This window comes from Anolis carolinensis, chromosome 3 (assembly GCF_035594765.1).
Source record: "Anolis carolinensis isolate JA03-04 chromosome 3, rAnoCar3.1.pri, whole genome shotgun sequence".
Taxonomy (NCBI): domain Eukaryota; kingdom Metazoa; phylum Chordata; class Lepidosauria; order Squamata; family Dactyloidae; genus Anolis; species Anolis carolinensis.
In genome coordinates, this window is record NC_085843.1 from 100,327,807 (window position 1) to 100,353,162 (window position 25,356).

At 42.3% G+C, this 25,356-nt stretch overlaps 1 protein-coding gene across 1 annotated transcript in view; it reads left to right on the forward strand.

Annotated features, from left to right (window-relative positions):
• The first annotated feature begins 20,070 nt into the window (after positions 1-20,070).
• Positions 20,071-25,356, forward strand: part of gemin8 (gem nuclear organelle associated protein 8) — a 51,089-nt gene continuing 45,803 nt past the window's right edge. Inside the window, exon 1 of the mRNA XM_003218888.4 lies at positions 20,071-20,312. Within this exon, the coding sequence (XP_003218936.2) occupies positions 20,086-20,312 (227 nt within the window). The 5' untranslated portion in view covers positions 20,071-20,085. The remainder of the gene's footprint in view (positions 20,313-25,356) is intronic.

The window sequence follows — 25,356 nt, forward strand, 5'->3', positions numbered from 1 at the left end:
AAACACTGATGTGCTGTTTTTACATATACAATATACAACAGCAATACACTATTATCCATAATAATACAATAATACACAATATCCAGAATTGTACCTTTTCACCTAACCACTTCTGTAAATGAAGCACTACCACTGAGAAGATTCTGCCTTTAGTAGCCATCTGCTTCCTGTCAGTTTTGCAAGGAAAGTGGACAAGGCCTCCAAAAAGGACTTTAAGATTAAAATTGGTATACGTGGAATAAGCCAGTCTTTCAAGGGTCCTGGTCTAAAATTGATTAGGACTGTAGAGGGTAAAACCAACACTCAAGCCTATAAATAGTCTGGGAGAACACCAACTGCAATTTCAGTAGTTTAAGCATTGACATAGTGTGGCCAAAATGTGCAGTCCAAGAGTGCATCTATACTGGTGAATTAATGCAGTTTGGTACCACTTTAACGGCTATGACTCAATGCTATGGGATAATGGAAGCTGTAGTTTTACAAGGTCTTTTGTCTTCTTTACTAAAGAGTGCTGGTACCTCACCAAACAACAATTCCCCAAGATTATATAGGATGGAGCCATGACCGTTAAAGTGGTCTCAGACTTCATTAACTCTACAGTGTAGAGCCAGCTGCCCCTAGTTAATATACCCATGGACTAATAAAGGTCTCACTGCCCTGCAATCTACTATGGGATAATCTTATTCTTTAAGTTTGTCCTTTAACAGTTACAGAGAAGAATCTGTTCAAGAGATGATGAAGGTAGACTAGCACTATGTTCCAAATGCTGGCTCATATTGCGTTTTATACTTTATTGTCTGTGTTGAGTTGTCAACATGGATGGAAAACGGCTGTATTTTCTAACACAGACAAATAGCCTGTAGCATCCAGATGTTTGTTTTAAAGAAACTGAAGGGAACTACTTCAGTAACTTATAAAAATGAAAACTTTTAAAGTTACAACTACATATTCCTACAATTTTAAGAAAATAATTGTCTAAGTCCTGCTTTTTCCAAACTCAAAAAGCTGTAAGCAATTCACAGATTCATTAGTCAAAGACTTGTGGGGCTGTCCGAGGTCAAAAGTTCTGCTTGCTTAATGTTCCTTTTTTTTCTTCAGGCTTTTTTGGCATTATTTTCAGAAGAAAAGGCTATGGACCACAGTCTGCCTTGCTAACAAAAACACCACTTCCTTAAATTAGAGAAAGCTTGAATGAAATAAAGACAAGCCAGATTTGTCCGTTTTAAAACAATAGATATGATGCCAGTGAACTGTAAGAGTATAGCTTCAGATCTCAGATTATATTTAAAACATGTCCTTAAGGGATTCTATAGTTCAGTGGCACTGTGTCTTTTGTAATCACTCCATTATGGACCCTAAATGTAATCCCGGCCATCAGCAGAGGCCTAAAGGGCTAAACGTTAATGACCTTAACAATAGCACACACAAAAATCCAGTTTGACGAACAGACACAAACCTCATGTTAGATGGCATATATACATATATATATATATATATATATATATATATATATATATATACTGAATTTAACTACAGACAAACTTTATAGTGAGATAAATTGTGAGTTCTATCTTGAACAAATTTCCTTGGCACTTTGGTTAGTAATTCTCCCGTCCTAGGTAGCTGTTTTGGTGACATTTTTTCTGTGCCGTACCTCTACCCCATAGCCCTCATCCCCAGCCTATTGTTATCTCCCCATGACTGGTCTTACACAAATGCTGGTCATACCCCCATATATCACAGGCTGGATCTACACTGTCAGATAAGCACTTTGGAACTGCATTCTATGGTCAGTGTAGACCCATACAATTCAGTTTAATGCTGCATTCTATAAGTCTACATTGACCATATAATGCAATTCCAAACTGCATTACTTGGCAGTATAGACTCTGTCACACTCTTGTTCATTTTTCAGCCATGGGGATGTAAATATGGCCACTTTCTATTTGTTATTATTCTTTGGCATTTTGTGAAATCTCTGGGAAATCCCAGAAAAATAAGCCCCAGACCTGCTGAAGTAATCTATGCTTTATTAAGAAATCACAAGCCACATCTGTGTCATGATCAGATCCAACTATTCTTACAAATGAATATATTGTTATTGTTATTATTTCTCACATTTATATCCCGTCCTTCTCACCCAAAGGGACTCAGGGCGGCTTACAGCAGTGGCAAAAATTAGATGCCCATACAAACCAATATAAAACAGCACATAAAACAGTTAAAACTATTAAAATACATTATGAATTAAAAATATACATTTCAAACATAAAATAAGATCTGTTCTTCCTCATGCTTTGTCTATAGTTCAGTCCATGACTAGGCTTTAGCCAGCTAATGTATGAGATAGCTTTACATATTTGCAGTTCCAGGTACACTTCAAGGATTGATTTCATTTAATATAACTTATACAATTTCATAAAGTTGGATTTCCTAATATAGCTGGCCAGACTTTTCTGAAATTGAGGAGAAGTGGTCTTTCAACAATGCGAAGTTGATTTCTCTGCCCGTTACCAAGATGGCGGCGAAAGAAACACAACTGCCACGCAATATACTCCACACAATTGAAACTCTATTTTATTTGGATGATTTTCTTGAGGATTTATGCATTACTTCAGCTTTACCTGCCTTGTCTTCTGCTGCCTCAAACAAGTCAGGGGCACCCACTTCTGTATGAAAATCCCTTTTTGAGCCACATAATACCCAAACCCTATGCTTTGCTGCAGGTTTCATTACTGGGTTATCATAGAGAGGACACCAATATTATACTAGTATTTACCCCATTCACCCACCCTTTTCAAAGGTCTTATTTTGACCATCTACTCTTTTGACCCTTTTCAATTATAACCAGAACCTATTTTGTCATGTTTCTGTGACCTTCCATGCAACTATGTACTGCTTCTTCTCTCAATTCAAATTTAAAGCAGCTTTGAAAGACTAGACTCCACATTTTGACAATTTCTGAGTTTTCACAGTGCTCCACTCCTTAACTTGTCAAATAAGCAGGTGACATTGGTTAGTTACCCATATAGTTGTGTAAACAGGCCCTAAATAATTGAATATTTGTTCCAAAAGCCAACTAAAATTCCCTATAGCATGACTATCTAACTTTTGAGGTGATGAAAAGAATTTCACTCATTTAATTTTCTCTTTCTTGCTTATGTAATTTTTATTCAGATAAAGTCAAAGCATGCCAAACAGAAAATGCAAAAACGTCGAAGGAACATGTAAATTAGTAGAAGATGGACGCTGCTACAATATCTAATTAATGCTCTGGGAACTCATGTCACTTCTACTTAACTTCAAGTACTTGAGAAAGAAAATGTGCTTCCCAATGATTTGCTCTCTCGCACTTTTATGCCCTTTATATTCTTGATGCATAACAAACCAATTTCTCCAATACTACCCCACCCCACTGGAATTGGTATTTCACAGCACAGTCATATATACACACAGTGTTGAAGGACATACCAAATCCATAGGGAGAATACGTGTCTAGAAATTTTTAGTTCTCTAGGACAGTTGTAACTTCTGGTAGAAGTCATTCATTTCAATAGGGTTTGCTATTATTCACAGCTTTTTATTTTTTAATAATAATAATAATAATAATAATAATAATAATAATAATAATAATAATGTATTTATATTCCGCCATATCTCCCCAAGGGGACTCAGGGCAGATCACAGTACACATACACAGCAAACATTCAATGCCATTTTGGACAAACAGGACAGAACAGACAGAAGGAGGTGTGTTGTGTCAAAATCTAGCTTCCGGTGCCTTGGAGGTTGTGCTCAGATTCAGCCACAGGGGGTGCTGCTGCTCCATTCTCTATGATAAAGAGCCATCAGGACTTCCTCCTTCCTTTTAGTCACCGCCGTTTCTGGTCTTTTTCTTTTATGGTGTTGTAAAATACCTCCCCCACTTATTAGTGGTACAGTAGAGTCTCACTTATCCAACATTCTGGATTATCCAGCGCAAACTGCCTCCCACCCACAGCTGTTTCTCTAGGCAGCAAGGATTTAACTTCCAATGATGTTGTTACTGTAAGTTCATTTTATACAATTCTATATTTATTTTAGTCAATTTTTTTAGTAGTGGATGTTTTTGTAGTCAATGTTTTCAATACATTGCAATGTTTTGGTGCTAAATTTGTAAATACAGTAATTACTACATAACGTTACTGTGTATTGAACTGCTTTTTTGTCGATTGGTTGTAAAACATGATGTTTTGGTGCTTAATTCTGCAGGCCCATTTATGTTGGATAAGCGAGACTCTACTGTACATATTTCTCTAATTACAGCTCTAAGCTTTTGAACTGCTTACAAAAACAGTGGACTGGGCTTGACAGTCGGGTGCTCACCCTGACTGGGCTTTGAACTGGCCACCTTTCGGTTGGTAGATCTTATTACTGCTGCTGATTTACCAGCTGTAATCAAGCTCATCAATGAACTCCCTTGGATAACAGGGAGTACCATATTTCTTGAATAGGCTCTGCTCTGAGTTTCATCACTATCTGAGATAAGATTACTGGCCACAGGTAACAGAGCCTTGTTTGTCATGACATCGTCATGGTGGAATTTCCTCTCCAAAGAGGCTCACTCAATTTGCAATAAGAAAATTAGTAACATTTGAAATCAATGGGTGTGAAGCCTTAGAAAAGAAGTGATAAACCAGAATAATCCTAGGAGACAAACTGTCATCCAGTGATACCAGATTTTTTTGCTTTATGAATTTTTGTTAAACTGCCTGGGATCTGTCTAAAGATATACAATAGAGTCTCACTTATCCAACATAAACAGGCCGGCAGAACATTGGATAAGTAAAAATGCTGGATAATAAGGAGGGATTAAGGAAAAGCCTATTAAACATGAAATTATGTTATGATTTTACAAATTAAGCACCAAAACATCATGCTTTACAACAAATGGATAGAAAAAGCAGTTCAGTACACAATAACAATATGTAATAATTACTGTATTTATGAATTTAGCACCAAAATGTCACAATTTATTGAAAAATTGACTACAAAAACATTGACTACTAAAAGGCAAACTGCCTTGGATAATACAGAACCTTGGATAAGCAGAGCTTGGATAAGCGAGACTCTACTGTATTTGCATATTCACCAAAACTTCAGTTGAAAACTGGGATTAATGCAGCCAAACAACATCAGAGTGTGGTCAAGATGGCAAATATTATTAATGACAAAGAATCCACATGCTAAGAGAGGCTGCAGCAGTTTGCTATTGCCTGAGTGTACTGGGAAGGGCAAAACTCTCTCCTCATATCGCTTTTTCTTTCTCATGGCTCAGTTAATTGACTGCAAACTACTTGTGTCTCCTTTCCTTGCCTGCAAGACTCACATGTTGCTTCTGACATCTCCCTAACTCAATGTGACCATTGCATTAGAGAGAAACTGATAGGCAAAAAAACATTATAATAAACAAAACAAAGAGGGCAGGAATTCCAATTATCTATTTCTAATCTCATTACCTGTCACGACCCAGGCTGCAGAGCACCAATAACCATACACCGAGGCCAGATTCTATCTAATATCTTTATTGAAGGAATATATAAAGTTAATAAAAGCAAGTGTATGAAATAGTCCAGAAATAGACCTTTCAGGAAAGGTCAAAATTAGTCCAAAGAAACAATGTCCAATATGAAATATTAAGGTCCAAAGTTGTAATCCAATAACCAAAACACTCACTTTGCCAGGCAAAGTGAGGGGAGATGACAAGGTCCTTTAGTCCATGGAACTTGAGCGAGGCTAGGGAGTAACTTGAAACAGGGCTTGATACAAGGCAACAAGGACGAGGAGCAAGAACAAGATCCGTGGAATACTTGGCAAAATCCGGAAAACAAGGCAAGGCAGAGTCCTGGAAAACAAGGCTGAGTCCTAGGAAGCAAGGCAAGGTCCGCGGAGGTAAACAAGGCTGGAACGGGAACGTAGGCTTGGAAACAGGGACGAAGGCTTAGAAGCGGAGTAGCGCTGTCCACACACAACCTACTCCAGTTGCTGACGAATTGACTCCGCAAGATCCCTTTGTGGGCAAAGCACCTAAATAGGATCTAGTTTTCCCACCAAAGAGCAGTTCCCTGGAGAACCAGAAACGAAAGCTATTCTCTGAGTCCAGATGCATGACTCCTTAAAGTTTCCCATGGAAAGCAGGCTTAATCAGCTGAATGCTTAGCAGCTATCCTAGCACTCCTGCGGGACGCCTGTTGAACTCCCCTCTGTTGTTTACAAAAAGCATGGCGAGAAAACGTAGGAGATTGTGGCTCGGGGCTTGTTTGACAGACTTCTGGAAGACAAATCTCTTGCAGGTGCAAGGTTTCCAAATCTGGCTGGGAAAGTTCCAATTCTGGCTGGAACGGTGAAAAACCCAAGTTTTCCTCTTCATCTGGCACCACAGTGCCAGGAATGGGACTACATTGCCCATGGGTCATCACACTATCCCCCCCCCTCAAGCCCCCTCTCAAAAATGGGCTCTCTCCCCGAAGTGCGGGACCGCGGCTTAGCAGGGTAGTTCTGATGGAAGCGGCGGGCTAAATCGGGGGCATGGACTGCGGAAGCGTCTACCCAAGAGCGTTCTTCGGGGCCAAAACCCGCCCAGTCAATGAGATATTGCAGGCGGCGGCGGTGAAAGCGAGAATCCAAAATGTCCTGAACCTCGAATTCTTCCTCCCCATCCACTAAAACAGGAGTGGGGGCCGGCCGGTCTGCATCAGGACGCACACCATCCGCCGGAAGGAGCAGGGAGCGATGAAACACTGGATGAATGCGCATAGAGCGCGGCAGTTGGAGTTTGAAAGTCACGGGGTTAAGTTGCGCCACCACTGGATAGGGGCCAATGAAACGGGCATCTAACTTCCGGCAAGGGCGATGGGAGGGCAAAAAGCGAGTGGACAGAAGAACCCGATCTCCTACCTTGATTTCGGGGCCCGACTGGCGATGTTTGTCCGCGTGGCGTTTATAGTCCTCCTTGGCTTGGTCTAATTGCTGGAGCAAAAGTTGTTGCACCGCTGTGAGTTCTTGCAGCCAGTCCTCTGCTGCGGGAACCTCTGAGGTTTCAATAACAGGAGGGAAGAAACGTGGATGGAAGCCGTAGTTTGCAAAGAACGGGGTTTCTTTAGTTGAAGCCTGGACACCATTGTTATAGGCAAACTCTGACAGCGGTAACAGGGAAGCCCAATTGTCCTGTTGATAGTTTACATAGCAGCGAAGATATTGTTCCAGAGTGGCATTGGTGCGCTCTGTCTGCCCATCCGTTTGTGGATGGTGAGCCGAAGATAAACGAGAGTCTATGCCCAATAGTTTTTGTAGTGCTCTCCAGAAACGAGAGGTGAATTGGGACCCACGGTCTGTGACCAAACTCTTGGGCAACCCATGCAATCTGAAAACGTGCTGAAGGAATAAATCTGCAGTCTCTTTGGCCGTGGGAAGGCCATCGCAGGGAATGAAATGGGCTAACTTGGTAAAAAGGTCCACCACCACTAGGATCGTGGTGAATCCGCAGGAAGGTGGTAGATCAGTGATAAAATCCGCAGAGATTATTTCCCATGGGCGAGATGGAGTAGGAAGGGGATGCAGAAGCCCCGAGGGCTTCTCCCGTCTTGTCTTGGAGCGCTGACATGTTGGGCAGGTATTGACATATTTTTCCACATCCTTGCGGATCTTAGGCCACCAGAAATCTCTTAGGATCAAATGCATGGTTTTAAATAGTCCGAAATGCCCTGCTGGCTTGCAGTCATGACACAGACGAAGTGCCTTTTCTCTGCCCGGTCCTGGGGGAATGTAGACATGATTTCTATAGCAAAGTAACCCATCCTTAAGCGAGAAAGGAAAATGTAGTCCTTGGCGAAGTTGATCCTGAGCCCAGGCATCTGTTTGTTGACTGGCCCTGATTTCCTGAGCACAAAGGGGCCCTGGAGTTGAGGGAGTAGATTCAATTGGGGTGGATTTAGTGTTTCCCACTGTGAGCGTGGCAAAGTTCTCGGGCTGCAGCAATTGGGACTCAAAGGTCTCCTTGCGCCCTGCAGCATATTCCGGTTTTCGTGACAAAGCATCTGCCTGTTTGGTCTGGGCTGGGGTTACATAATGGATTTGGAAGTCAAAACGCTCAAAGAATAAAGCCCAGCGTTGTTGTCTCTGATTTAGTTTGCGAGCAGTTCTTAGATGTTCTAGATTCCGATGATCAGTGTGGACCTCAATGGGAAATTTGGCCCCTTCTAACCAATGTCTCCAAGTTTCAAAGGCTGCCTTTATGGCCAAAAGTTCCTTTTCCCAAATAGTGTAGTTTCTCTCTGGGGCAGTCAGTTGACGAGAGTAAAAGGCACAAGGGTGAAGATGTTCTCCCACTGGTTGCAAGAGTACCGCTCCAATTGCCACATCGGAGGCGTCCGCCTGTACGACAAAAGGGGTTTCAGGATCTGGGTGCTGAAGGATTGGCTGTGACGTGAATAATTTCTTTAGTTGTTGGAATCCTTTCTCAGCTTGCTCTGTCCAGCGGAAAGGCTGTTTCCCTCGGATGCAGCTGGTGATTGGATCAGACCAGCGGGCAAAGTCTGGAATGAACTTGCGGTAGTAGTTCGCGAACCCCAAGAAGCGTTGCACCTCTTTCTTGTTGGTTGGCGCCCGCCATTCCAATACTGCTGTTACCTTGGCCGGGTCCATGGTGAGCCCTAGTGGCGAGACACGATAACCCAGGAAATCTACCTCTTGTAGATCAAAAGCGCATTTTTCCAGCTTGGCATAAAGTCCATGATCCCGCAATCGTTGTAACACCATTCTGATGTGGTTCTCATGTTCTGATTGCGATCTAGAAAACACCAAAAAATCGTCCAGGTAGATGATCAAGAACCGGTCTAGATAATCCTGAAAGATATCGTTGACAAAATGTTGAAACGTTGCGGGAGCTCCACATAAACCGAAATTCATGACCAGGGTTTCGAATAAACCGAATTTAGTCTGGAAGGCAGTCTTCCACTCGTCCCCTTCCCTGATGCGAACTAGATTATAAGCTCCTCGAAGATCCAGCTTGGTGTAAACCTTAGCCCCTCGAAGCCGGTCTAAGAGGTCCGAGATCAAAGGCAGGGGATACCGGTTTCGCTTAGTGATATTGTTCAATGCTCTATAGTCCACCACCAAGCGTAGGTCCCCTGACTTCTTTTTCACGAACATCACTGGGGAAGCGGCTGGGGATTGAGAGGGTCTAATAAACCCCTTGCGGAGGTTTGTCTCTAAGAACTCCCTGAGAGCTTCTTGCTCTGGTTCAGTCAGGGAGTAGAGGTGTCCTCGCGGGATCGGGGCCCCCTCCACCAAGTCAATGGCACAGTCATAAGGTCTATGTGGGGGTAGTCTCTCGGCTTCTTTTTCATTGAATACATCCCAATATTCTGAGTACTTCTTGGGCAAGGTGATAATGGGTTCAGCGTCTGTGGCATGGCAGACCTTGGCTACTAGGCAATGGTTTTGGCAATATTTTGAAGCAAACTGCAGTTCTCTGTTGGACCAGGAGATGCTTGGGTCGTGGAGTGTCAGCCATGGAATTCCCAAAATCACAGGGAAATGGGGAACCTCGGTAACAAAGAAGGAAATCTCTTCCATGTGTTCCCTTATCCACATTCTGGTGGGTTCCGACCACTGGCTTACTGGACCTGTCTTGAGGGGGCGGCCATCGATGGCTTGCACCACCCGGGCGTTCTTGAAGTCATGATATTGTAATCCCAGAGAGTCGGCATACTCTCTATCAATGAAATTGTTTGTGGCTCCTGAGTCTATCATGGCATGGACCATGACGGGTCCTTTTTTCACTGACCACAAGGTGACCACTAGGAGAAATAGGACCCCGGTTGGCGGCTCTTGAGTGGGGTTTTTGACCGGGCTGGCGAGCCTCTCTACGCCCGGTCGCCGGCTTCCCCCGCCGGCTGCGCGCCAGCCGCCTCAGATGTCTTCGTCTCCGTGGAGGACGCCGCCGCCAGACGAGCGGCGGGCTTCCCTTTGGCTGGACACTCTCTGGCAAAGTGGCCCCCGTTTCCGCAGTACCAACAGAGATTTAGGCGTTGGCGGCGGGCCTTCTCGGCAGCATCTAGTCTGGGTCGCACGTTGCCCAACTGCATTGGCACCTCCTCGCTTCCTCGGGGGTATGGGGCTGGTGGCGGGGGTCTCCACACAGGACGCGGCTGGACGCCGGTGGGAGCGGGAGGTTTCGCTCCAGCCCTACCGCTCTGGCCTCGAATCCATTGCTTTCTGTTGGCAAGCATGACTTCAGCTCGTAAACATTGATCAATGAGTGCTTCAAGAGAGTGTGGAGGATCCACCTTGGAGATTTCCTCCAGCATCTCGATGTTGAGACCCTCCCGAAATTGTCCTCTGAGGGCTACATCGTTCCAGCCGGTGTTATGGCCCAGCACTCGGAACTCGGCTATGTACTGGGACAAGGGTCTGTCTCCTTGGGAGAGGCGCCGGAGTTTGTGGCCGGCTGCCTCCAAATTGTCCTCGATCCCCCAAGTCGCCTTAAGGTGGTCCAAGAAGTGTTGCGCTGATCTTAGATGTGGGGAGACTTGGTCGAACAGTGCCGTCGCCCAGTTGGCCGCTGGCCCGTCTAGGAGACTGTAAATCCACGCCACCTTGATGTCTTCTTGGGGAAACTCGGCAGCACGGGCCTCTAGATAAGCCTGGCATTGGCGACGGAAAACATGAACCTTAGAAGCTTCTCCGGAGAACTTGGTTGGCAACGCCATGGCCGGGAGACGGATTCCGCGCTCCTTCAAACCCCTAATTTCCCCATCCTGCGCATTGAGCTTGTCACGGATGCGGTCCACTTCGTCCTTGTCGATGGTGTAGCTGAGTGGCTGGCCACCCGGCACGGTTCCGGTAGACATTCTGGCCTAGGTTAATTGGTGCTTAGGGTGGCGGAGTCAAACTGTCACGACCCAGGCTGCAGAGCACCAATAACCATACACCGAGGCCAGATTCTATCTAATATCTTTATTGAAGGAATATATAAAGTTAATAAAAGCAAGTGTATGAAATAGTCCAGAAATAGACCTTTCAGGAAAGGTCAAAATTAGTCCAAAGAAACAATGTCCAATATGAAATATTAAGGTCCAAAGTTGTAATCCAATAACCAAAACACTCACTTTGCCAGGCAAAGTGAGGGGAGATGACAAGGTCCTTTAGTCCATGGAACTTGAGCGAGGCTAGGGAGTAACTTGAAACAGGGCTTGATACAAGGCAACAAGGACGAGGAGCAAGAACAAGATCCGTGGAATACTTGGCAAAATCCGGAAAACAAGGCAAGGCAGAGTCCTGGAAAACAAGGCTGAGTCCTAGGAAGCAAGGCAAGGTCCGCGGAGGTAAACAAGGCTGGAACGGGAACGTAGGCTTGGAAACAGGGACGAAGGCTTAGAAGCGGAGTAGCGCTGTCCACACACAACCTACTCCAGTTGCTGACGAATTGACTCCGCAAGATCCCTTTGTGGGCAAAGCACCTAAATAGGATCTAGTTTTCCCACCAAAGAGCAGTTCCCTGGAGAACCAGAAACGAAAGCTATTCTCTGAGTCCAGATGCATGACTCCTTAAAGTTTCCCATGGAAAGCAGGCTTAATCAGCTGAATGCTTAGCAGCTATCCTAGCACTCCTGCGGGACGCCTGTTGAACTCCCCTCTGTTGTTTACAAAAAGCATGGCGAGAAAACGTAGGAGATTGTGGCTCGGGGCTTGTTTGACAGACTTCTGGAAGACAAATCTCTTGCAGGTGCAAGGTTTCCAAATCTGGCTGGGAAAGTTCCAATTCTGGCTGGAACGGTGAAAAACCCAAGTTTTCCTCTTCATCTGGCACCACAGTGCCAGGAATGGGACTACATTGCCCATGGGTCATCACATTACCCTCTTTGGATGCATAGTTAATTTTGTTACACATTTCTCCACTGATAACATCATTATACATGTTTTCATTATGAAGGATTTAGAGATATTGGGGAAATTATTCAGAAACAGAACCTGATTAACCTATTTTTGCCCAACATCATTGGATACTGAAGTTGGCCACAGATCCTTCTTGAATGCCGATATTCAAAATGTGATCAATAAGTGGTAAATGCCATCATTGAGAGGGAAAACATGCATCTTAACAAATGGGAAATCCAGGAAAGCTTTATTCTGGCTTGTTCATTTCAGAAATTTAGCCCTGGAGCTGTTACTTCCATCTTCCTGTGAAAATTCCTGGCTGTCTGCAACATGAGGCAATGCCAGCTGCAATTTTCTCTCTGTATTTAAAATCCCAGAAGCTCTTAGGAACAATGGCAACATAGCTCACAACCCTATCTGCTGCACACATTCTTACTGTATAAAGACCAATGTCAATATAATAAAAAGGCAGCATTTCTATCAAATAAACCCATATTCCAAAGGAACGTTCTGGCTGAAACAGCATTACCGACTGAACAAGGAAAATTGGCTTAATCAATCATTCACCAATAAGCAAAATAAAAATACAGTCAACACTGAAAATAAGGGAATTGATTAAAATTTATGAACATGCATAATGCATTATTACAAGGTTATTCATTCTCACAGACATAAATATGTGGTGTGTGTTTATAAATGTCATTTGATTTGTCTATGTATTTTCTGGTCTGTCTAACAGCTGCTTGTGTTTGGTTGATGAATGGCCATAGCTTGCAATGTCAAACATTTGAATGCACATATGGAAGTAGAAATAACACTGAAAAGTATAGAGCTAATCTGGACTTTTAGATTTATGTAGTTCTGCTCTACAATAATGGCCTGAGAGGTAGAATATCACCATGGTCAAGAGTATGCACTGCAAGATTACAGCGAAGTACCATTTTGAATTTCTGATTTCAGCTCTGCCATGAGGGTTATGCTGAGCATTAAATATTTACATAGCATATTTTCTAAGTATAATAGTACTTAGGAACAGGTGCTGCACACACCAACATGCATGGCAAAACAGACATGTGTAAATTCCTCCCCGGAGGAGGGTTATCAATGTTGTAACCGGTCTGGAAATTGAGTCTTAGAATGAAAAGTTGACGGAGCAGGATTTCAAATGGGATGCATACTTTTTGCCTACTCTTTAAGCTGTATTGTGATACTACCCCTGGTTAGTCTAGAGGAGAGAGACTTCAAATGTATATGATAGTTGTCTTTAAATACCAAAATCTATATCAGGTGGAAAATGGAATGGACTTGTTTTGTGCTGTTCCAGAGGATAGTACCCAAATCAGTTGATTCAAATTAAAGGGAAGGAAATTGTGACTAAATTTTATCAAGAACCTCCTGGTGGTGGCTGCTGTTCAATACTGCAGTATAGTACATACAATAAGGGGTGGGGGGCTGTCCACTTTGGGCTATAAGCAGAAGTGACACGGCTACATCTCAGCAGTATGGGTCGTGGTTGTCAGTCGGGTACAAAGGCAGCCCAATGTAAAGAACATTGAAGAAGTCCAATCTTGAGGTTACTAGTGCATGCACTACCATCTTAAGGTCCTCCAAATCTAGGAAGGGGTGCTGCTGGTATATCAGCCAAAGCTGATAGTAAGCACTAGGGGTGTGCAATTTTTTCGTTAGTCATCAAGTTGTATCAAATTTGTTAAATTCATACTTATTTCAGACATGCAGGCATGGCCCACACCAAAAACTTAAGAATTGAAATTTACCCAATCCTTTTAAATTTGCAAACTCAGAGTCAGGTGTTACTAGACTGAATCAACACATCTGTATGTGGTCTTCCTCTGTTCCTACTATCATCCACCTTATTTAACATTATTGTTTTACTTATAAGTCTTACTGTCTCATATGTCTAAAATGCAATGGCCTCAGTTTAGTCACTTTGGCTTCTAGGGACACTTTGATTTGCTTTTGAATTCATTTATTTGACTTTTAGACAGTCCATTGTATCTGCAGAATTCTCGTTTCCAGAACAACATTTAAAATAAGTAGAAACTATTTAAATCTGTTTCCCAGGTTTGATCTCAACCATCCAAGGACTGTAAAACTGAATGCATCTCAATTTTTATTCAAAATATTCTTCTCTTCTTCTTCCATCTCATGATTTTGTGAAAGATTCAAGCAGAGTGTGCAAAGTCCCCTGTGATCACATTTGTCCTTTTTTTAAAAAAAAAAATGTTCTGTTCTTGCCTCTCTGGTGGAACAAACATTTTCTTTATTCTGGAAATTGCATGTGACAAAACATTCTAAGTGAGTTTAAGCTGCATTGGTTCTTCCTTTTATTTGTCACATCCATTTTATTTCCTTATCTCACCTTCTGGCAAGAAAATTGAATAGGTGATGTAATTCTGCCATTCTGCCAAGTGAATGTACATGCTGCCATCTACTGGACAAAACCTTTACTATATTGTATATCATAACCAAGAGTTGCCAACTCTTAAATGTTCTACATTATGAAGGGGAAATTGTTCAATTTCTCCCCAATTGCTATCTTAGTTTTAAAATTTTCATATTTATACATGTCATACACATCCGCAGATGGCAAGTGCAACAGAGTAGTGCAAGTTCATCAGATATTGGTTAGAGAGTCATTAAAGCGATTCAGTAGTTTCTTGTTAAAGCCAGAGCAGAAGGCACAGAAGAAGAAGGGGAACATTGCATTGTTCCATATTGGAATACATTTGCACTGTGACTTCCCTTGATTTAGACACTATAGTCCTTTTGATGCAGCCCAAAATCCTATTAGCTTTTTAAACTGCTGTATCACGCTGTTGGCTCATGTTCAACTTGTTGTCCACAAAGACTCCAAAATCTTTTTCACATGTACTGTTGTTGAGTCAGGTGTCCTCCATCTTGTATCTTTGCATTTCATTTTTTCTGCCTAAGTGAAGTATCCTGCATTTGTCCCTATTGAAGTTCATTTTGTTAGTTTTAGTCCAGCTCTCTAATCTGTTGAGGTCATTTTGAATTCTGAAGAATTAGCTATCCCTCCCAATTTGGTGTCACCTGCAAACTTGATAAGCATGCCCTTTAAACTTTCACCCGAGTAATTAATAAAGATGTTGAACAGTATGTGGCCCAGGACCGAATCCTGTGGCAGTCCACTAAACACTTTTTTCCAGGATGAAGAGGAAGCATTGGTGAGCACCCTTTAGGTTCGGTCGCTTAACTAATTACAAATCCATCTCACAATGGTATTGCCTGGCCCACATTTTATTAGTTTGTTTGCAAGCAGATCATGGGGGAACTTGTCGAAGGTCTTACTGCCTCTGTTGTTCACACTTGATGCTTTGTTGCGAGATTTAGAGGCTCCCAAGATGGCCTCCGCAGGACGCATGCTGGAAACTTCGGCATTTTTTTTAAAAACCCTCCAGATGCAGATATGCAGATACATGAATTGCTGCAAAAGCTCCATTCTTTGTACTAGTCAGAGAAACTTTGCCCTCAACATGTTTAATGAAGTTAATGGGGTAGGACCACTTCTGCCCAAGTCAGTACTATGCAATAAAACAGGAACACACACTTTCAAGAAACAGAACTTTGTCATTATTGACACTTTTTAGAGGTTGTCTGGCTATCTGTCCAGATGAGTTTTGTCGTGTACTTGTGGCATGGAACAACAGGGTTATGTTCCTGGGTTAAAAGTGTCTGTTCCTGATTCATTGTGGCGCAGCTGTTGAGCAGCTGCCTTAAATCACTCTGACCATGAGGTCATGAGTTCGAGGCCAGCCCGTGGCGGGGTGAGCACCCGTCAATTAAAAATAAAAAATAGCCCCTGCTCGTTGCTGACCTAGCAACCCGAAAGATAGTTGCATCTATCAAGTAGGAGATAAGGTACCACTTATAAGTGGGGAGGCAAGATTAACTAATTTACGACCTGGAATGAGGAAGTGCCGTCAGTGTGGATGATGAAGCAGCTGCTCCCCCCTGTGGCCAGAATCGAACATCCCCTCAGAAGAAGGTTAACTTGCCTCTGCGTGTGTCTCTCAGTCTCTGTTTGATGTGTTTATGGGCATTGAATGTTTGCCCTATGTGTGTTATAATGTGATCCGCCCTGAGTCCCCTTCGGGGTGAGAAGGGCGGAATATAAATACTGTAAATAAATAAATAAATAAATAAATACTTACTGTGAAAGAACGTGTTCCACCCCACAAACTTCATTAAACAGGTGAAGGACAAAGTTCCTCTTGCCAGAACAAAATTTTTGCCTTCTACTCAAGTGTCACCTTTTCTTAAGGAACCGACCAATCAGGAACAAATATCTAAAACCTGGGGGGGAACCCAGATAAAAAATCCCGTGTTTTCCAATTGTAAGGACATACAGACATGCAAAGATCCGGATATTCAGCTAAAACCCGCAATATTCCTGCACATGAAAATCTTACAATTTTTGCTGTTTGTAGCACTTCCTCCCACTTTCTGAGGCAATGGCATCTGGCCACCTTTCATTTTGCTGTGGAAGTTTCTGGGATAAAAGTACTTTCTGGACGGGCCCAGGGTTATATGGCTGTGTGGAAGGGTCCTTAGATACACATAATGCAATAATATATTGTAAAGGTTGAATTTACAATGAAACCTGAACTGTATTTGTTAGGAGGGCTGGATGATCAATTAGAAAAGAAACATAGAATATCATTGTTTTATATAATTATTTATATAATTATAATTTATTTTATATAATTAAAGCAGCATGAAATCATCTATGCCCAGAGATGGAAAGAACTAGATACACCAAAGGAGATAGACAAATTGACAATGATGATTAAGGAGAAATCCTTGACTAAATTCAGGAAACACTGGAACATTTATCTTCTACACAGCAAAGATGGAGACAATCTTCATTTATTTTATCTAGTGATAAATTTATATTATGCGTTTATGTCTCTATGAATTATTTAAGTTTTTATCTTAGGCGAATTTTGTCTGTTACTAAGTTTTAAGTTAGACCACTTATATTGCTTGATGTGATCTGTTTTGATGTAATTTGTTTGTATGTTTTTCCTTGATGGCATTGAATGTTTGCCATATATGCTGGAAACTGCCCCGAGTCCCTTCAGAGAGATAGGACGGTCTACAAATAAAGTTTTTATTGTTGTTGTTGCTGCTGCTGCTGCTGTTGTTTCTGATATAGAAATGTGTTATTAAAGTAGAAAAGCAAAAATAAAGTGATCCTTAAAGGGACACACAAATAAGGTGAAAATCAACAGGCAATGAGCAGGAGGCTTATAGACAAGTCAGTAGGTGTTTATTTAAAATATGTCCAGGGCCTCTTCCACGCAGCCATATAACCCAGAATATCTAGGCAGAAAATCCCATAATACCTGCTTTAACTGAGTCCACACTGCAATATAATCCAGTTCAAAGCAGATAATGTGCTGTGTGGAAAGGTTTTATGCTGTAGATAAAGGTATGTTATTTATTTTTGTAAAAAATAAAAAATTACCTTTGTTTTCTATGGTAGTGGTTCTTGCTTTGTTTCTCTTCATACTCTTAATTTCATTTTGGATTGTTGTATTTCATATATATGTTTTTCTTTTGTTTGTATGCTTGAATAATTTTTTTTTAAGTAGCATCACTGGAGCAGTCACTAGGGGTGGTCTACACTGTAGAATTAATGCAGTTTGACTCCACTTTAACTGCCATGGCTTATGGCTATGGAATCATGGAAACTGTAGTTTTACAAGGCCTTCTGCCTCCTTTGCCTTTGCTACTATTAGAAATAGGCCTAATTAATACTATACTATACCATAGTCGCCATATTGACTTGATATTAATATTGAAAGCAAATTAATTCAAATAAAGGCATGTTTAACTTAAGGTAACACAGTTTTACTATATTACAAAAACGGCTTTGTGAACTGAATGAGCAATTTTAGTTAAATTTTTGCCTATTGCTTGAGAGTTCCAGTTAAAGAACCCAAGGCCCATCCACACAGCTGTATAAATTTCACATTGCACTGGATTATATGACAGTATGGATTCAGATAACTCAGTTCAAAGAAGATATTGTGGATGATCTGCCTTATTTTTATTATTGTGTCAGAAGCAAATTGAGGGTACAGTTATCATGTCTATAAAAACACGAACAAAATTAAAAACTTGGCATGATACTAAATGTCTTTTGACCAGAAGTTGGCTGTGACGGCGCGAGTGGCGCCATCTATATGTCAAACTATAAGTTTCAAGATTTGAATTGTTGTATCATGTCTGATTTTGCCCTTACCCTGTAAATGTAGTTGGATTGGTTATTTATATCTGTCAATCAATGTTGTTTGTACCTGTTATATTGCTTACTCAGCTAAACTGTTTGGCTCCACCTCTTCCTGGAGTAGGACTGTTTCCTCCTTTTCATTCCATCAGCAAGTTCTCTATCGGATGGACGTGAAAGAGAGGCTTGGCTCAAAAAGCCCTTCAAAAGTTACCTCTCAGCACCAATTCTGAGGTTCTTACCCTTGGGACTCACACTTTATGTTCAGGGCCAACCTGAACAACGTTGAGGAGTCTCAAGCGCCTTCACATCAGTCCTTTGGCAACAGAGGAAGACTCTTGTCTTCAGATATAGGTCATTGGACTGAGGCTGAGTTTGCTCCGGCATTCACAGCCAGAGAAAGAGGGATCTGGACAAGCTTCATGGACTTAAACAATCAAAGACTGTAATGTATATTTTCTTTTACCCCCTTTGTGAACAATAAACCCAGTTTTTGAGATATCTACAGTGTTTTGGTCCTTGGGAGTTCCAGTTTCCCTAAAGGAGGGCAAGAAGCAATCCCCTGGGGAAAGATGTCACGTCCATGCCTCTTTCACTAAGAGTTTACAGCCCCAAGCGACGGCACAACAAATTGAGGGTACAGTTATCATGTCTATAAAAACACGAACAAAATTAAAAACTTGGCATGATACTAAATGTCTTTTGACCAGAAGCTGGCCAATTGGAGTGTGTCTGGTGTTGCTATAAGAAGGTCCTCCATTGTGCATGTGGCAGGGTTCAGACTGCATTGTAGTAGGTGGTCTGGTTTGCTCTTCTCCACACTTGCATGTTGCGGACTCCACTTTGGAGCCCCATTTCTGAAGATTAGCTCTGCATCCCGTGGTGCCAGAGCGCCGTCTGTTCAACGCCTTCCAAGTCACCCAATCTTCTGTGTGCCCAGGAGAGAGTCCTTCATGCGCTATCAATCATGGATTGAGGTTCTAGATTTTAGCCTGCCACTTTTGGGTACTTGCTTGCTTCCAGAGTATCTCTGTGGATCTTAGAAAGTTATTTCTTGATTTAAGGCGTTGGCATGCTGGCTGTTAGCTGAACAGGGGATGGGCCAAAGATATTACTGCCTTGTTCCTTTCATTATTGGCTGCTACTTCCCGAAGGTTGTCAGGTGGTGCAATATTGGCTAAATTCTCCAGTGGTGTGGGGCGTAGACATCCTGTGATAATGCGGCATGTCTCATTAAGGCCACATCCACTGTTTTAATGTGATGAGATATATTCCACATTGGGCATGCGTACTCAGCATCAGAGTAGCAAAGCGCAAGAGCAGATGTCTTCACTGTGTCTGGTTGTGATCCCCAGGTTGGGCCAGTCAACTTTCGTATGATATTTATTTATTTATTTATTTACAGCATTTATATTCTGCCCTTCTCACCCCAAAGGGGACTCAGAGCGGATCACATTACACATATAGACAAACATTCAATGCCTTTTAACATAGAACAAAGACAAACAAACATAGGCTCCGAGCGGCCTCGAACTCATGACCTCCTGGTCAGAGTGATTCATTGCAGTTAATTGCAGCTGGCTTGCTTTCCCGCCTGCACCACAGCCCTTTATTTCTATTATTTCTAGAACCCACTTTTTGCTTGATGGTCAACCAGTGCTTCTTGTAAGTCAGAACACCGTCCAGAGTAACTCCCAGGTATTTGGGTGTGCTGCAATGCTCCAGTGGGATTCCTTCCCAGGTAATCCTCAGAGCTCGAGATGCTTGTCTGCTTTTAAGGTGAAAAGCACACATCTGCGTTTTACCTGGGTAAGGAATATCTGCCTTGATATTCTGGGTTATACGGCTGTGTGGAAGGAAGGGCCCTGAGACCACTGGCAGACAATCCTACCATGACCACAAGGTGGATCCTTGAGTTTGTTTTTAATGGCCAAGGCAGACACTTTTGCAATACACTGGGCTTGCAGTGCACCTTTGCGCCCTCCGTGTGGCGCCCTCGCCAAGCAGAACACCCGATTCCTCAGCTCCACTCCCCGCCTCTTCCCTTCTTCGCCGCCGGAAGGAAGGAAGAAGAGCCGCGGCGTGGTTCCTGGTCCCTTCGGCACATCTTGCAGCCAAAGTACGGGGTTTTAAAAAATGTTTTGGCGGCGGAAAGTGCCATTTCAGCCTCTGTAGGAGTCTCTGCACTGGGTGGAGGGGAGTCAGGGAGGGTATTGCAGCATGATCCCTTTTTGCTGGGGAAGGAGAAGAAACAAAGGAAGGTTTAGGGTACATCAGCGCTGCAGACTGAATGCAATGTGTTGTCAGAGGCTTTCATGGCCGGAATCACTGGTTTGTTGTGACTTTTCTGGGCTGCATGGCCAAGTTTCAGAAGCATTCTCTCCTGATGTTTCGCCTACATCTGTGGCAGGCATTCTCAGAGGTTGTGAGGTCTGTTGGAAACTAGGCAAGAGAGGCTTATATATCTGTGGAAGGTCCAAGGTGGGAGAAAGAAAGGCACTGTAGACTAATCCTACCCGGGAAGACAGCCACTGCAGAGCATTTGATGAACCAACCTGAACACAGTAGAGTCTCGCTTATCCAACGTAAACTGGCCGGCAGAATGTTGGATAAGTGAATATGTTGGATAATAGGGAGAGATTAAGGAAAAGCCTATTCAACATCAAATTAGGTTATGATTTTACAAATTAAGCACCAAAACATCAACATGTTATAGAACAAATTTGACAGAAAAAGCAGTTCAATACACAGTAATGCTATGTAGTAATTACTGTATTTACAAATTTAGCACCAAAATATCACGATGTATTGAAAACATTGACTACAAAAATGCGTTGGATAATCCAGAACGTTGGATAAGTGAGACTCTACTGTATATTATTTGAGAAGACAGAAATGCTGCACCACTCCAGTAACTACCATGTCAGACTACACAGAAAAGCCACTGAAATCCACAAGCATGTGCACAATTACGACTGAAAGGAGGAAACCAATAAAATGAACACAATCATTCTACCAGTATTTTTTTTTAAAAAAACTCTAAAATCAAGACAGTAAATAAAAAACAACACTCAGAAAACAGGGGAATTCCAGACATGAAACAATCAGGGTCAGCTAGCACCTCCCAACAAAGGACTCCCCCAGGCAGGAATCAGCCAGGCTTTGAAGCTGCAAGACTATTCTGTGCTAATTAAGGTCATCAGTTGCAACATTCACACATGCTTCAGACAGATAAGAGTTCTTTCTCTCACCCTGGACCTTCCACAGATATATAAATCCCACTTGCCTAATTTCCAACAGACCTCACAATCTTTGAGGATGCCTGCCATAGATGCAGGCTAAACATCAAGAGAGAATGCTTCTGGAACATGGCCATAAAGCCCGGAAAACTCACAGCAACCCAGTAAGGAATGCAGTTTGGCACCCCTTTAACTGCCATGGCTCAGTCCTATGAGATCCTGGGATGTTTCATTTGATGAGGTACCAGCCCTCCTTGGCAGAAATGGCTAAAGACCTTGTAAAACTACATCCCTCGGGATTCCCATAGTAGTTAAAGTGGTGTCAAACTGCAATGTAGATGCACCCTGGGGCGGGGGGGGGGGAGAATAAATGTGAGTTCTAGTCTGTGAGTAGTTCTGTCTTAAGCTATAACGCAGGCATGGGCAAACTTTGCCCCTCCAGTTGTTTTGGCCTTCAACTCCCATAATTTCTAACAGCCTAGGCTGTTAGGAATTGTGAGAGTTAAAGTCCAAAACAAGAACAACAACAAATTTTATTTTTATAATGCTCTGTCTCCTGTGGGGACTTAGACCGGTTTATACATAATAAAAGCATTCAATACATATGCATCATACACAATACAAGAAACCAATATAGCAGCAATTAACAAAACATATTTAAAATTACAACATTTTAAAACAATATAATACCTTAATAAAAGCAAATGCAATTGCTCCCTTGGGTGATTCTACAGCCAATGGGTATAAAATATAAATCAAACAAGATGGCAGTATGGGCCAGGGTTGGACTCAGGTGGTAAAAATAGGCATAAGCCAAAGGTGAAGTGTGACCAATAGCAAGGAACCCAAGCAAGGACTACACCACTTCAACCTCCTGCACAGCCATCAAGCAGAACTAACAAAAGTAAACACCACAACAAAATCAAAGGAGCAGTAAAGTGCAGGACAGGAGTCATGTAGTGGCCAGGGTGGCGTCCAGGGACCACAGTAAAATTGCTTCCAAAAGCCGATTTAGACCCCCAAGTTTCCATCTAATGGCCAAAGTGGCATCTAGGGCTTCTGATTAGTCATTTCCAAAAACCTGTTGAAACCACCAAGTTTTCAAGTCCCTACGAAAAGATGTTATTGATGGAGCTAATCTTATCTCTGGGTAGGGCGTTCCAAAGGAAGGGTCATCACCGAGAAGGCCCTCTCTCTTGTCCCCACCAGCTGTACTTGGGATGGTGGTGGGATCGAGAGGAGCGCCTCACCAGAGGAACTAAGAGTCCGCACTGAGGCATAGAGGGAGATGCGATCACAAAGATAGGTGGAGCCCGAACCGTTTAGGGCTTTATAGCTCATAACCTGCACCTTGAATTGGGCCCGGCAGCTGATCGACAGCCAGTGGAGCTGTTTTAGTAAGGGAATTGTTTGGTCCCTATAACTAGCTTCTGTCAGGAGTCTGGCTGTGGCTCTTTGAACTGGAGTTTCCAGACCGTCTTCAAGGGCAGCCCCACGTAGAGTGCATTACAGTAATCCAGTGTAGATGTAACCAAGGCATGGACCACAGTGGCCAAAACACCTGTAGGGTCGAAGTTTTCCCATGCCTGCTATAATTCCATTGCGCCCCTTGTATGTTAGGAATTATAATTCAGATATGTGTTGGCCCTGCTTAGCATCAAATCAAACAAGACCTGGTGCCTTTGGGTATTCAGGCAGGTAATACAGTTATTAAACTGTTTCTGCACATAAAAGGTAAAGGTTTCCCCTGATGTTAAGTCCAGTTATGTCTGACTCTGGTGGTTGATGCTCATCTCCATTTCTAAGCCGAAGAGCCGGCGTTGTCCATAGACACCTCCAAGGTCATGTGGCTGGCATGACTGCATGGAGCACCGTTACCTTCCCGCCGGAGCGATACCTATTGATCTACTCACATTGGCATGTTTTCGAACTGCTAGGTTGGCAGAAGCTGGAGCTAACAACGGGCACTCATTCCGCTCCCGGGATTTGAACCTGTGACCTTTTGGTCTGCAAGTTCAGCAGCTCAGTGCTTTAACACACTTCGCCACTGGGGTTCCTGCACATAGCAGGGGGCAAACTTTAAACATACTTACAAAGGATGAAGTCTCCCAAAGCTATTAGGACTCATCCAAAGGTGTAAGTCCTGGAGGGACAACATTGCATCATTGCCCTTCAGCAGTTCAGAATTCTGCCCTTCCCCCTCACCTAATTATTTCCACCATTGTATAGTAATTTCAGCCATTGGTTACAACTCTGAAGATCAGGGTTCGAATCTCAAGCCAGCCAGGGGAATCTGTTACATAGTTTTGAATTGGTCACACTCTCTCAGCCTCAGAGGGACCCCCCCTCCGTCCGAACAAGTCTTGCCAAGAAACATCCATGATAGGATCACCATGATTCAGAAACAATTCATGTCTCTGGGATGTTAGATATTTTGTGACGGATGGGGGAAAATGTTTGGTGGGCCAGAATTCCTATCAAAAGCAATGCCCTCATTTAACATCTCTTAGCTCCACCTCTGGATGGAAGAAAAGAAGCGTTCTCATAACCTCAGGCCTCTGGACATGAATGTACTCACTTCAACTGAGTTCTAGGAACACCTCTGTTTATGGGGCCTGGTCATGATCTTGGGACAAAACACTCCTTGTGCTTTTTCCCATTCCTTTTATGGTTGACATATGGTTGGCCTCTTCTAGTTCAGAATTACATATGGTGATGAAGCACATCTGAAGAGTTGAATGGATTTCTTGGTCTCTTTGCATTCCAAGCATTTCAATCATTGATGTGACTTTAATTGGAATGGCTAATGGACTCTGATTATGGACGATGGTTGTTTTAATTGCTGTTTTAAATCCTGTTTTAATTATATTTATATGTTATTGTTTTGTGTTTAATGATTTAATGTTAATGTACAGTAGAGTCTCACTTATCCAACATTCTGGATTATCCAACATTTTTGGAGTCAATGTTTTCAATATATCGTGATATTTTGGTGCTAAATTCATAAATACAGTAATTACTACATAGCATTACTGCGTATTGAACTACTTTTTCTGCCAAATTTGTTGTCTAACATGATGTTTTGGTGCTTAATTTGTAAAATCATAACATAATTTGATGTTTAATAGGCTTTTCCTTAATGCCTCCTTATTATCCAACATATTCGCTTATCCAACATTCTGCCGGCCCGTTTATGTTGGATAAGTGAGACTCTACTGTATTTATAATTTGTTAAATTTATGTTTTGATGTGACATCAAATTGTACCAAGTTGTAAGCCATTCTGAGTTTCCCTTGGGGTGAGATAGGGCAGGCTAGAAATTAGGTAAATAAATAAGTTTATTTCTCTAAAGACTGAATTGCAGTGAATAGGATCACTGGGGCAACATTTCAGGGTTCTGAATGACTTCTTGCCATTTCTCACTTCTAAGAGAAGTAGAATCCGTTTTCTAGTTATTGCATGTATCCGCACTTGTTCAGCAGGTGATGTGCCCAGTGGTTGCAGAATTCAGCATTATTTTATAGAGAGCCTACTTTGGCTCATGTTTTTCGTTTAACATCTCAATATGTAGAATGTTGCTGAAATTAACAGAGTAAATTTCTTAATGGAAGAAGCAAAGTCTGTATTAGCTTTAAAACAGTATTATCCATACACATTTGAAGATTTACATATATGCAGTAATGAATCGCATTTAGCATTCAAATTAATCTGCGGAAATATAATGTGTGACTGAATCGTGCTGTTAAATAGATTAATTCTAGGTCAGATATGAAGAAAATATAGGCTACATGATCACTGATGATGTTGGTTACAGTAAAATATAAAATGTACACATACTTTATATTTTAGTAATACATAGTTTATAATTGGCTTTGTCCAAATTGTTTCAGTATTCTTTTTCATGCTGGGAACAAAAGCTAGACT